At 34.0% G+C, this 14,688-nt stretch overlaps 1 protein-coding gene across 4 annotated transcripts in view; it reads right to left on the minus strand.

The window, feature by feature from the left end:
- PIBF1 (progesterone immunomodulatory binding factor 1) overlaps positions 1–14,688 on the minus strand; it is a 104,479-nt gene that overhangs the window by 17,942 nt on the left and 71,849 nt on the right. For 3 of the 4 annotated variants that reach the window (XM_072928319.1, XM_030271441.4, XM_002199394.7), the window contains exons 14-16: positions 13,650–13,752; positions 11,756–11,886; positions 2,782–2,866 (exon numbers count right to left, since the gene is read on the minus strand). In XM_072928319.1, the coding sequence (XP_072784420.1) occupies positions 2,782–2,866; positions 11,756–11,886; positions 13,650–13,752 (319 nt within the window). The remainder of the gene's footprint in view (positions 1–2,781; positions 2,867–11,755; positions 11,887–13,649; positions 13,753–14,688) is intronic. The other variant, XM_030271447.4, reaches the window with a different exon arrangement.

The following is a 14,688-nucleotide window of genomic DNA, read 5'->3' on the forward strand; positions in this document are numbered from 1 at the left end:
AACATGAGAGCAACAAGGTAATTCCTAACCAGACATGACAGTTTAGTATGTGCAATGACTGAACAAGGCTGATAGTAACCCTGTTACACGATAGCATGTACCAAACACATAAACCTGTAATTCATCTTTTTTTTTTTCAAAGTGTATGAATCTGTATTTACAGGTTGCCTGTCAGTTTTACTTAAAATTGCAATCTGTTTAAATGCAATTAACTCTTTAATAACCCGAAGTGAGAAAACCTGTATTCTTTATTTCTGTCAGCAAGGATAATTAGTGGAAAATTGTGATGTTACTGCAAATTTAAATCTTTTATTAAGATGGCAAAGAAGTACAGTCAAAGACTAACTCACTATCCTGTACAAAGATTTCAGTACATGAGATAACTGCCTTTTAGAGAAACATAAAGTGTAAAACTACTGGAAGAACTTTGCATTAGAAGTAAAAAAATAAAAGGCTGCATTAGGAATAAAAAGAATTGACAAAAGTTAAACTTACACACAAACACAAAAGCTACCTATTCTTTTCAAACATTTTCATGAAACAATTTAGCTTCTATTTTGTTTCTCAGGAGATTTTTTTTTTTGTGCATTGTACTGGCATTTCATAGTTTTCTTCCCTCAAACATGCAACTACTAATGTTTCTTTTTAATATTTTTTATATCCTTTTCTGCAGAGGTATATTTAAAAAATATTATCACTGTTTGACAAAACCAGTATAACTAATATGTCATATATTTAACAGATGTAAAAATAAATTTGAGAAAACAATACTAATTTTGGAAATATTTGCTTAATTTCTTAATATCCAGGGTATGAAAAACATTGAAGAAGTTTGTTTCAGACTCAAATATTTGTTTTTCTTTTCCAATCAAGCCTTCCTCTGCCAGCCTTCCTTGATCGTTTGACACAGTTCAAAATTTGAAATGGTAAAATGACACAAAGAAGCAAACTGCTGCATATCAGGAATAGTTTATGAGGATACTTATAGGGGCTAATGTAGTTTGGATGTAAAAAATGTTGCATAGCTTTAAGTTAGAAATGTTATCGTTTTCTTAGAAAACAGCAAAATTTTTCTTTTATCACTTTCTACTGCTTTTAATCAGCTGCAATTCATGCTCATTGATATGACACTACTAAAACTAGGCACCCAAGTATGATTGCTCTGTGAGCATAACTAGCTGGCAGCACAACTGGTTGGGAAAGAAAGAGTAGGAACAGGAAATTTTGAAAGAAATTAATTTGAAATTAGGCCAAGGGCCTATCATATTGGAAAAAACACTACATGTTTATACAATTATGTCTGAGTATTTTCATATAATTAATATAAGGATATGATAAAGCATGAATGTAATGGTAAGGTTTATGAACTATCTAGAAATGTTTAAATCATAGATTGGTTTGGAACTCAGCAAACAGAATTAGTAGTTTTCATTTAAGCTGAAGCTCACTTGGACTCAGCTGCTAGTGAAACTGTTCAATTTTGGTTCTAACAAAAAGGAGTTTTTTAAGTGCTTGGGAGAGACAAACTAGTTTGGACCAATTAATATAATGGATTTTGGTTTATTGATCTAAGAAGAGAATGTGATGAATAGCATGAAAAAGAGACGAGGGAAAACAATTTTGAAGGTGGAATGAGACTTCAGGAAGTGGATTGCCAGTTTTCCATGAAAATAGTGTTTTAAAATGAGTGATAATCCAAACTCTGACAGGATAATTTAGGGGAGTTGTAGCTTCTTTGAAAGGAGTATCTCCATCTTTTCTCTTACTTGTAAGAGAAAAGAAAGACGTTGTCAGAGAACTACTGATATGCCTCTATGACCACTTTCTGAACAGGTAAGTGGGTAGCGAGGTCCCATCACTCCGTATCTATAATTTGCACTGTTTTTCCTCACATCCATAATTCTTATTTGTTAATGCTGTATTTTTTCTGCAAATCCTTGCCAAATATTCAGCAGCTCTGGGAGAAGATTTAATAGCTGCTTACGTCAGCTTTTGGTTTTTTATCTTCAGTACTCTTTAGCTTCAGAAAATTCAGTGGTGTTATTCACATTCTCAGATTCCTGCAGTAAACTTAATTTATTTTCATCTTTTGTTTCAGACATTTAATCTGCAGATTTTCTCTCCTACACCATGACATATGAGTCTCTTCAGATTGTTCAGACAAAAATCTTGACAGGGAACCTTTATGGTTCCCTAAATGGCACAATTTTGCATACTTTTAGATCTGAGAGTATAATCCAGTCCAGTAGCAGCTTGATTCTTGCTCAGATGAAACTCAGGTAAGTAAACAAAAAGGTACCCCGACTCTTCTCGGAAATCTGTGTAACTATTGTCTTGTTTCCTCTCCCTAATCCCTATTTTGGAGTTGAAAGAGTGCATGGGAAATGAATTGAACTGTGCTTTGGTCCAGTGTTTGGCTGCAAGGATTGGGGAGCACAGAGAGATCCTAAGGCATACTGTAGCAAATGTAGAATTTGCAGATTACATGTGTATCAATTTCACTGTCTTTATCTAGATTCTTGTTAAATGCTTGCAATCCCCAAACACTGTTCAAGGCATAAGAAGAGAAAGATCAGAGACAATAAATCACCAGAGAGAATTTAACAACTGAGGCCCTCCCCAGTACCTGACAGACACGGTCACCTGTGTTGCTGAAAACAACACAGACAAGAAAACCCCAACATATCGAACCAAAAGAAACCAATTTTTTTTCCTCCATGGTTTAAGAGTCAGTAGCAAAAAAGTGCACTAATGGTAGTAATGCTAAAAGAGGAAGATTACCTCACGGTCATTTAGAAGTCTCTCCAAATCTGCTGCCATTTGATTCTTGACACGCAGTAAAGCTGTCTTTTCTTTATTTAAAAGACTGGTAAAAAGAGGATAGGAAATGCAGTAATAGCAACAGATAATCTCTTTTAATCTTGTGTTCTGGCTGAAACATGCATTTTCTAAAGCTAAATACTGGCAACAATAAAAATCTGCTCATGTAATTGTATCAAATGATCTTCTTGCTATAAAAATTTCAAGCACTGAAATTTTTATAAATGGGCCCAAATGTACACACAACATCCTATTTAAGTCAAACAGAAAAACTATTCAAAGCCTTCATAAAATGCCTTTTTTTTCCTCTGAAGGGTAATTTAAATGATTAGAACCTTCTATTATCATTTCTTGGTTTCTTCTAGGCAAAATGAGATTATTTTATAAGCACAGTAAGTCTCCTTATACCTACACTACCATATCAAAATTTGGATTTCTCTGTTGTATTAGTCACAAGCAGTAGCACATTGTATGAATTCTCTATAGTACTGTATTTAGAATTCTGAAAATAACAAATACAAGGAAGAAAAACATACAGCTCTTCTCCCTTTAGTTGTGTAGTTTCTGCAGAATTTGCAAACATATTTTTGTTATTTTTAATACTTTTATTCCAGGATTATATATGGGAACAAATTTGTCCTATGAACTAAGTATGAAAACTGATTTAGCATGAAGGCATGCCTTTATAGCAGAATGTAAAGTTTAACTTTAATCATTCTTTGTCTTCACAGTTAGAGCACACGAACATTTGAAATGTTTAGCATACACATTGTGATTCCAGGCAGCAGTTCTATAATAATTAAATGTATTTCCTATTTAGCCCCAGCATCAGTTTCTAACATTAAATTTTAGACTAATGCATGCATAAAACCAGTATATAATCCATTTTGTTAAAACAGCCACAGAGATTTTCTTGGAAGACTTAACTAAATACGTTGTACAATATAAGCTGTAACATAAATCAAGAACTATGAAAAATGCAATTCTGCATATGGAATGCAAGTATGTCATATTGCAAACAGGTCAGGAGTTCAAAAGGAAATATATTAAAATTTTATAAATGGAGCAATTACTTATGTTGCAAACACAAATTATTTAGTATTTCAAATATTTGATCCAGAAATGATCAACAAAACAAATCAATCTTTAATTTGCCATGTATCATCCTCCCGTTTTAAATAAGCAACATCATCCTTTGCCCCGGAGATTTTCTGGCAGTTTCTTACAAACTCTGTATTGTAAATTACGACTGTCAATTCCTTCTAGGCATTCATAAATTCTCAGAAAAAATGTATCCTTTTGCCAAATTGCTCAGTTGTTTCAACTATTTAAAAGAAAAATAATAACATTTTTTAAAACTATAAAAAGATTTAATATTTTCAAGAGTTTTATTTTCTGCCATATTTTTAATCACGATGAAATTGCTGTATCTTCTTTTTCTGGGGTTCATGTGTTGTAACTTACATGTCACTTTTCTTGGATTTCTGTATTTCCTAAGAACATAAACTAATCCTTCTAGAGACTCACAAACTTATTATAGAAGCAATAATACAAATTTCTCTATGACTTTAGTAGTGTACTGAATAAGCATAAGCATCAGTGTTCATGATTGAACCAGAAGTTAATGTCTGAGGTTCATTTCATCTACAGAACAGAACCTAGTCTACTTATACTGCTTCTACCTTCTGAAATAATATGACATAAGTGATCTATGTAGAGCAGTTCTAATTTTCTTTGTTTATAGTAAAATATAGGACATAGACTACTACATCATTCAGTAGCACTTGATGTGTTTTCTGTCATACACATTGATATAGAATTACCAAAGCATGTGCAGACTTTGAATTTTGTTGATTTGCAATACTTGCTTTTTCATCTTTGCAGATAGGAGGGAATAATTCATGTGCTCATGAAAGAATACTGCAAGAGGCATATACACATTTAATAGAGTGAGAAAGCAGTTACCAGACAGAATGATAATATATGACAAGGTTAAACAGAAATACCTTCAAAAGTTGCATCTTTAGAAGAAGACTGACCATTTCAGTCCCTGATTTTAAAATGCTCTGAACCAGCATCTTGGATAGCAGCAAAAAGGTTCTAGCTTTAACCTACCTTACACTCCCAGTGAAGAGTAGTTTGATCTAGTCCAGGTTTAATTGGCAGTGTGACAAATCAGAGAGAACCTTTACAATTTGTTTTAGCTGACCTAAGTGAGGACTGTTGAAGGATCATCCTTCCCTTGCCACATCCTGGTAACCTACTCTTTCTGTTAGTACTAGACACTTCGTCACCACATAAGAAGGTCCCTTCACTGATCTGGATGGACACTGGCATCTTTTTAAAGGTTATCTTTCACATGTATCACCAAAATAACTTGATTTGCCATGTACAGTGGAGACCTAGAGCTGAAGGCAAGGATGAGCTGATCCATCTGGTGATGGAGTGCCTCAAGTAATGTCTTCCTATGATTCTGAAACCACCATCTCTGAATCAAGGCAAACCAGCTTCTAACACTAGAGCTCAAAGGTTGTAACTTTCATCTAAAAAGATGGGACCATGATGTGCTCCACAGTGCTGGTCACTGATGGCCTCATTCTGAATGTGGAGAAGGTGCCCATTGTGAGATATCATAAAACTATGGCCTGAGAAGTCCAGGTTAGAGAACTAACTGAAAAGCAGTGCAGGTCCTGCTTTTTCTGTGTGCTTGCCAGAAGAAACCAAAGTGTCTGGGAGGACATTTAGTTTTATTCCATCATGCTTTTAAAGCCTAGCCAGGTATGAATCCAGGCACCAGGAATGCAGACTCACCATAAAATATGCTTGTCATATGCATACACATTGCTCATGGCAACCACTGGCTTGTTTTGTCTTGCTTCACTGGATCTAAAGCCCAGGTAGCCTGGATATCATATGTAAGACATTTTTAGGTAACATGATTTTTCTGGAGAATGGATACCAGCATTTCCCAGTTTCAGCCTTATAAACTCTTTTCATTTTGGGCAACTAAACAAATTTTAATGCTTAAGTGTAAGTATATTATTTACTATATTAGTTTCTATAATTAGATATTCGGAATAACACATTTATGCTGGACACACAAAATAAACATGGGTTTATATAGTACTGGACTTTATTATTTCTTCTATTCAGTTTGAAAAAAAAGTATGTTTCTTTTTCAGTGAACCATGTACTCCAGATGCTGTAAGAAATGGATTGTGAATTTGCCCTTATAGCATGAAGTTGAATAGTCCAATATTGATATTTTTTTGCATTTTGTATTCAGATAAAGTATTACCATTGAAGAAACTAAATACAAATAGTATATGTAAAGGTTTTGTACATGTAACTGAATATATAATATGGCCATATAGTGAAGCTATCCCTTGTCTGCAAATTACAGATGAATAGCTCAAAGTAGGCAGTTAGTTATTAGTCTAGGTCAAAATTTTTTCTTATGTCACATACTGAGGGAGGTATAAGATGTTTTGCAAACAAAAGTTCTTTAAAAGAGAGAATACATGACAAATCAGTGATCTCTCATTGTGCAGCTAAATAACTACAGCTCAGATTTTTCAAACAGATTTAGGAGAGTATTACTTAATGATTTAAATTGTAATGTTTCAGGTGGCTTAAAAACCTATCCATGAAGTATCCAAATTAAAATTACTTTTTCAAACTGTAGAAAAAAACCCCAAACCAAATAACTCTTAAAAAATTGTATTACAGGTCAGAAAATGTAAAAAAAGGACATATTTCTACAAATTTTGCTTGGAGCATATCTCTGGAAAGCTGCAGTACTACTGGAATAGATGGTGCATATTTCACAGAATGGTAATGTTCTCATAAAAAGCTCATTGCCTATTCTTTGATGGGAAAAACTCATCCAAAACTCCATGCCAAGCTTTATGTTTGGATGGCAATTAGAGAACCCAAAATGTTTAGGTAAGGAACATTTCAGTACAAAGCTTCTTAGTGAGCAAAATCCTTATATGGCTTCTGGATTTGCCACACAGTTAAGGCTTTTGAATATTGCTTTCACGTAAGTGAACCTCTTTTGAAACCAGCCATTGGTACTGAGAAATTTGAGTAACTGAATTTAAAATAAATATCCTCTCTTTATGAATGAAGTCCTTTTAACATCTCCAGTTATTTATAAACCTAGGTGTTTTTAGCAGAAAATTATGTACGAAAACAATTACTTCCCTACATACATAAGAATGAAACTCAGAGATTTGTTTTCCCACAGCATGACATAGTTACAAGCATTTCTTTTCAAAAGGACTGCTAAATGTGATGTTTTCATTTCTGGCTAAAGAACTTATGCTAGAGAGATTTCTTTATAGCAGCAAGGAGTCATCCTCACACATAGCACTGCTCTTATTAAACATCACTATTTACTTTTATTAACGAGAGTGCTATGTGGTCTAATATAAATAAGAAATTACTTAACTGAGTATTTTGAGATATGTAGACCACCTATAAATTCATCCTGCAGGTGCCCTGTCACTCAAGACCAAGGTTTTGTATCTGAAACATATCTGCAGGTGCATGGCTCAGTTCAGAAGCACACAAAATGTTCTTCTCCCAGAGCCAAGTTCTGTTTGAGGCCAAGTGCCAGCACAGCCTGGGACAATCCTAAAGGGATGGGAATGAGAGTGGGAGTGAACACCGTATGTGGGCAACAACTGACAGAGCCTCCATTATCCTAAACAACCTCTCCTTCTCCTGGAGTGGTAATATGCTTGTGCCTTCACACTTGAACCTCAGCAGTGGTATCAGCACACCTTTAATAACCTGGAGGTGGGTCCCTAAGTTGTTCATGCAAATCCCAGCAATGGCAGAAGCCTAGCTAAGCATTTACCCCAACCACAACAGCTCTTGCAGCTCTTATGAAAGTATGGCTAAAGACCCATATGTCCAGAACACTTCTCAGCAAACCAACAGAGTATTTCTAGGTCTGCTGGATACACTATTTTAATTCTGGGGGATAAGTATTCTGATTGTTTCTCTCCTTTCAGTGAGAAGTTGAATGGGGCTTTGAGTAACCTGATCTAGTGGAAGATGTCCTTACCCATGGCAGGAAGGTAGAACTTGATGATCTTTAAAGGTTCCTTCCAATCCAAACCACTCTGTGATTCAGTCTGACAGCTACTGACACAGGCAACCTTGAGCACCACTTGAACAGTCCTTCCAAGTGTGGAAGACATTTTGATACGAAGGCTCTGAAAGACAGCCTTAGCTCTATAGGCATGACACTTAAGGATTAAGGTAGGTTTAGCTGCTATAGTTGAAGTGAACTTTGAAGACCATGCTGGAAGGAGATTTAGATGGGTCTGCAGGACTTTTCAAAAATATTATATCAAAATGATCTGCCTGAATCTTTCCCATTCCTCTTGCAGAAATAACTGCTGTCAGAAATGACACTTTAATAGAATTATGAGTATAGAAAGTCCTGAACACATCTGTTGCCTGTTAAGGGACCATTATATAAATGAATTTAGGCCATTTTTTGAAAAATTGATAATGATATGGCCCAAGAACATCCAAAATGAGATTTCTGTCATAGATAGCCTTCCTTGTGCTTGTCTTCTTGTGCTGATTCAACAACATCTGCTGTTGAACAACATTCTGTTTCATCACAGAATCAAACTCACATCCAGTACAATCAACAGACTTCTCAATAGACATGGAAATACAAAGTGCTGCAGGTTGCTGCAAAACATTCATAAATTGCAAGAAAGTACTGACTCATCATCCTGGGAAATATGCTGGAACCTAATCACCCCAGGAATATGTTCTAAAAAGACTATATTGGCCATGATCACTGTGTATAGGAGGCAGTTATGGATTAAGACCAAAAAAGTAAATTCACTTGCAAATAAATCCTTGCTGATCCTTCCACACTCAAGCTAAATGGGAAGTGACAGAGAACACTGGCACTGATAACACAGATGTGCCTGTTCTGCTTGGGGAATCCATAATTTACATAATGCTCTCTTTTGATGAGTAGATGAGATAAAAACACAATATGAAAAGATCACCCCTCCACCATTGAATCTGCTCACTAAATAACAAGAAAGGAAAATTATGATCAAGTATGGAGCAGCTGTAAGGATAAATTAAGTCTTGATTATCAGGGTGCAGGCATCATCAACACTACATTAATTTGTCTCCAATCTGGTACTCAAATATGAGATTAAAAAAAAAAAAGCATCCAAACATCACTAGTATTTTTGAAGGTCTGTCTGAAAACAAGAATTCAAGCACTATTTTTCCTTTACCTGGTTCTTGTGAAATTGCTGTTTAGAAATAAAACCAATGCATTATTGTACTTACAATTTTAAAAAAATAAGGTACCTTGTGACTGCAGCACAAATTAAACCTCAGTTTAGAGGCTGCTGCAGAATTGCAGTATTATTAACTATTAATCACAGGTAACGGCTGAAAGAACAATTTCATTTTGAAATGGTTTTACAAATATTAAAATTTGCCTTCATCTCTGAGATATAGAGGCTTCATAAACCATGTTTAGTGTTTTCACTAATACTTTTCTAATAGCACCAACATTATGTGCAGAATTTAAGGCTCTCCTTGAGGAGCATTAATTCTCTGAACTCATCCTCTCAAAAATATTCCATGCACAAACCAACAAAATGCTGTTTAATAAACTAAGAGGGATAGGAATAGTGGGCTAAATCTTTTGATCCAGCAGAGCTTCACTTGGCATATATTTGGTAGGGATTATAATTAATTTACTTAAATCCCATTCTGATTCAGTTCTGGAATAGCTGAGAGTAATCTGAAATCACCTAAGGGATATTTTCAATTAAAACTGTCATCAGCAGATTCCAAAAGGTTATCCTCATGACAAAAAATTTCTTGAATGTACTGGTTCTCTGGTAAGAAATTGCTACCTCTAACCTTCCTCTCCCTTACTGGAAAACAAAGGACCAACATTATCAATTTTATCCCAGATTATGATTTCTCATATGTGCCACGGAATAGCAGCTAACAATTTAGGACTGCTGTTTTAAATGTGGATTTATGAATAGCAAAATTAGGGATTACTAATATGCACCAAGGCTGTTCTCAAGAATTTCTCTGGCTTATAAAACTAGGCAAACTTGTGATAGTGGAGTAAAAGCTATTTTCAGTTTACAAGGAATACTGGAAATTACAAGGAAAAAAAAATATTACCAAAATATTTTATGTGCAAAATAAGTGTTACTTTTTTTTTGCTATAATATTTTTTTGACAGGCCACACTTTCATTTAGAGAAACACAGACTAATGGTGGGCACACCCCAGCTCCCCACAGTGGAGTACTACTGGTATGTTTACTATGAATGCTCACACTGTAGGGCAGATCCATTTTCTCTCTTAACCTAAGGCCCTTTAAGATGAAAAAAAATTCCTTTACAGTTAATGGAAAGTAATAGGCATCTCTCAGAAAGAACTCACTCCACCCAAAATCTGAATTACTTTTTGGAGATGTCACTTCGTCCAAGAACTATTAAGGAAAGTTGACATAAATTTCTAATTTATATAAATTTAGGGTAAATCTCTAATTTACCCTTAATTTGTAGGGTAAATTTAAGAAGAATATCTAAGCATACAGATTATTGGCAGTGACAAATGAACCATTTAACTCAAGAAAATCAATGTTAATAACACATTTAAGTTCTTTTAGATTTTAAAGCATGAAACATGCACTTTCAGAAATAACCTCACCTATTTACTCCCTTTCTAGCTTCCTTTTGAGAGGCTTTTGGACTACTTTGAGAATAACAAAACCATTCCATTATTATTACCATAATCTAAACATTTGAAACAAATTCTTTGATACTTTTCACAAATGGAAAGTAAGACACTGCATATAGAGAACACTGTGATTTTTCATTTTCCGGAAAAATACAATTTATCTTTGAGGTGTTTCTTATAACATAACAAGTCTAGAAAAATATTAAAAACATTTGATTCTGAAATTAAAAAAAGATGGATTTTTATTGAATCAAAATTAAGCTCAGTGAAAAATATCTTGTCAGGAACTATGAATGAATATTTCAGTTTATTTATAAACTTATTGATTCATATATAGATTTGCTTGGATAATAAACATTTTTAGGTATTCTTCAAGGGATAACAAATACTATCCCAAACCATCAAAACACTGAATAGATACATATGTGTGACAGTATGTGAGATTAAATATTAGTTAGGGTGAATCCTGTTTTATTTTAATTGCTTCAGTAGATTAGTGGAAAACCCAGTATTTTTAATGTAATTGCTCCATAACAGAATCACATTAATGTCTCCTAATAGTTACTGTTTGCTTTTCCTAAACCAAGACACCACACAAACACGTAATACTTAAAATGCCAATTCTTCTGTAGAGCAGTGGGACTTAGCTATCAACTTCCTTGAAAATCAAGGGACATATTATTTTGTAACAGCTTACCTGGGAATCAGATGTTAGGGAAGTATCTCAGTGGTTAGAGAGCTCTGACAGATGGATAGAGCGGCAAATCAGTTTCCACGAGAGCATATGCTCTAATTTTGGCTGAAATACCCTTTACTGGTGGACTACTCTATTATAATTTTTCTCTGACTTTTTTCTTGATTTTTACTGTTGTACAACTGGTGAGTCATTCTTTCCTTTTACTCTTCTCTACTTCATGAGAGCTCTTTTAAACTCCAAACTCACTTTAAACCTGTCACAGCTACTTTTTCAAAAATAAAGTACCATTTTCTGACATTGTGAGAGAAATAACAAGGGCTACAGTTCCAGCTTGACAACTGGAGTTGGTCAGTGATGGAGTGTTAACCTCTCTACTTCGTGGACAATAGCACCATTTTTTTCTAATGATAAAAATAGAAGTGATTTTACCATCAGTTTAAGAGAAAGTAAAACAAGAATTAGTGATTTTAATTACCTGAAATCTTTTTCAAGTTGTGTAATATGTTCTTTCTGTAGACTTATTTGAGAATCTCTCTGTTGCACAGTTTCAATGAGGTATTTGTATGGCTGCTGTGCTTGGTTCAGCAAAGAATTTGCTTTGTCAAGCTGCAAGTAAAAGGTATAACTACCATAAATATTTTACCTTATAAAGCATAATTACTTGATTATTACTGAATTACTGGATATTACTGGATATTACTGCTTTTTACCGATTACATATTAATCTAAACTCCAAACCTTTTATTATATACACAAAAAAGGAAATATACCACCTTCAAATTTATTACTAGTATATTATCTTCACACATTTCTGTTCTAGTTATGTGCTATTTTCACTGCAATAATGGTACTCTCTACACTTCCCTAATCTGCATTTTCAAGGGTTTTAATGTAACAGCTTCCATTGATTAAAAAAAAGAAGTAGAGTCAATGCCTCTGTTTATGGTCTTATTGACTTACTGTGGGCTTTTCCTCCCTCCTTTGAAAAGCTGAAAAGGTTGTATCATAAATACTGCACTTAAGTAGCAGTATTTGAGCCAAGTTCAAACCAAAAACTGATAAAATCACTTTTGCATCAGCTTTTTATCCATGCTCTAGACTTCATCTAGATGACTGAACAAACTGTCAGTGGAAAGAAAAATAATGGGCTACTTAAGCATGCTGTAGTCTACAGGATCTCTGGTTTGTTTTTATATAAAAACAAAAACAAAGAAAGGCAATAGCTGGGAGTAAAAATCATGTAAAGACAGCAAAGAGAAGTTTTAGAACTTTACACAAAGAAACCAATATTGAGCTTCGTACTGGATTGTATTGTGATTTAATCTATACAACTATATGGTAAAAGATAAAAACTTTAAGGGCAGGATAAAAATGAGCTGAAGATGTTCCTGTGGAAAGTTGCAGGAATTTGAACTGAGGTCAGTGATACTGAATCTTTAATCAGTGAAGCAAATATAAAACTACTGCAGGTAAGGAACGTATTGAAGTGAAACACTGAAAAATTTAAGACAAAGAATAATGATATGGAAGAATACCAAGCATAACAATGGATTCACCAATTTCCTGATGTCTTCCAAGTAAGAACCTGAAAGAATGTTTTAGTCAAATAGAAATTACCATTATATACCTAAGAATATATAAAAGTTTATAGTATTGGTTAAAAAAATCACCAAACTTCACTGTTCATGTATCTTTCACTGAAATAATCTATATAAACATATATAGACACATAAAATTTATAAAATTCATGTAACTTAAAAATATGTAGAAATTCAAGTATTTGCACTCTGTGAAGTACTTGGGTGTAGTAATTATAATTTGTAATTACTGTGGCTTTAAAAATCAGACTGTTAACCACATTCCTGAAATAGTAAGCCAACAAATTACATATGGTGGCAACATCTAATAGAAAACCTAGTTGTCCTTTCGCTCCTATGAGAAAAATTAAAAGATCATTTAAAGATTTTTTTAAAAATTAGTTTTCCCTAATTCTGGGACATTTCAAGCTAGGGTTTGTTATATATCTTCGAAAGTGATTCAACAGAAGAGCTGTGTAGTGATGCATTCATTGAACAATTAAGTATCAAACAGAACAAACTAGCTTGGCTGGCTGTTCTGTTCAGAAATCAAAACGTTGTCTGTCTGGCTCACATTCTTGCTCAGCCTGTAAAGTAATCCTCCTTTCAATATTAGTTGCAAAACACGATATAAACCTCTTTGAAAACTTCTATCATGGAGTTTCAGTTAACTATGAGGCCATTTTTTAAACATCAAATAGATAAAAACCACTGTTTAGAAAATATTTCATTTTATGAACAGCTGTTCCGCAATGTTCCTACATATTTGAATTTTGTGCAATAATGATTTACCTCTTGTGAAATCTGTGTTACTTGTTCCTTCTGATGTTCCAGATCTTTCACAAGCAATGAGTTTTGCTTTTCTAGCTGCAGTAATCTTCTTGCCAAGTGAACACTGTGCCAGTAAAAAGCAAGCTCAACTTGAATTTTTTCCAAAATAGGCACAATAAATTCTAACATTTATGCTTCAGAACTTGATTGCCTTAATTTTTCACCAATGCTTAAATATTAACATAAACTACATAGTTAAACATGCTGTGTAGTCAAAGTTAGAAAAACAGTGAAAATATTACAAAATGTAACAGCACTAAAAGAACATTCCCACAGTTATTCTATTGTAATATTTTATGCATAGTAATTACTTATACTTATATTGTTCAATACTACACAACTGTAGAAATACTGTCAAAATCCTTCATCTAATTACGATTATTTACTTTTTAGCAATTTTACAGACTCACTTTAATTCTAACTTAAATAATTGTTTAAAGTTGCTAATTAATATATGTTTTCTGGCAAACTGCTGAAAATTTAGTATTTTATCACTTTCAAAAGAGAGGCAAAATTGTTTTGTCTGACATTTAATATACTAAATAATTTAATGTTATTGCCAATTTTGTTTTAAATAAACTCTTAGTGGAGTCACAGATTAACTTTGAAGAGAAAGGACTACTGAACTACTTAAACAATCGAGTTAAAAAATTAGATCCTCAACCTCTTACAAGCTTCTTGTCCAGAATCAAAGAGTTTATTGTCTATTCAAGAGCACAGGTCCATGAGCAGCATTCAATATGCACTGCAGAGCCTACTAGCACATCTAACCTAGTCTTCCAAACTCTTATGAATCACAGAATGGGCAAGGTTGGAAGGGACTATAGTGGTCATCTGGTCCAACTCCAGAGCACATTGTGCAGGACTGCCTCCAGGTGGTTCTTGAGTAACTCCCCAACCAGTTCCTGACTATCGTACAGAATCTATTATAGGGTAGAGTGGTCTAAAGCAGCCTGACTGACTTGAAGCTCAGGTTTAAGCGTGCATAAATCTAGATATG

The sequence above is a fragment of the Taeniopygia guttata genome, chromosome 1, assembly GCF_048771995.1.
Source record: "Taeniopygia guttata chromosome 1, bTaeGut7.mat, whole genome shotgun sequence".
NCBI classification, from domain to species: domain Eukaryota; kingdom Metazoa; phylum Chordata; class Aves; order Passeriformes; family Estrildidae; genus Taeniopygia; species Taeniopygia guttata.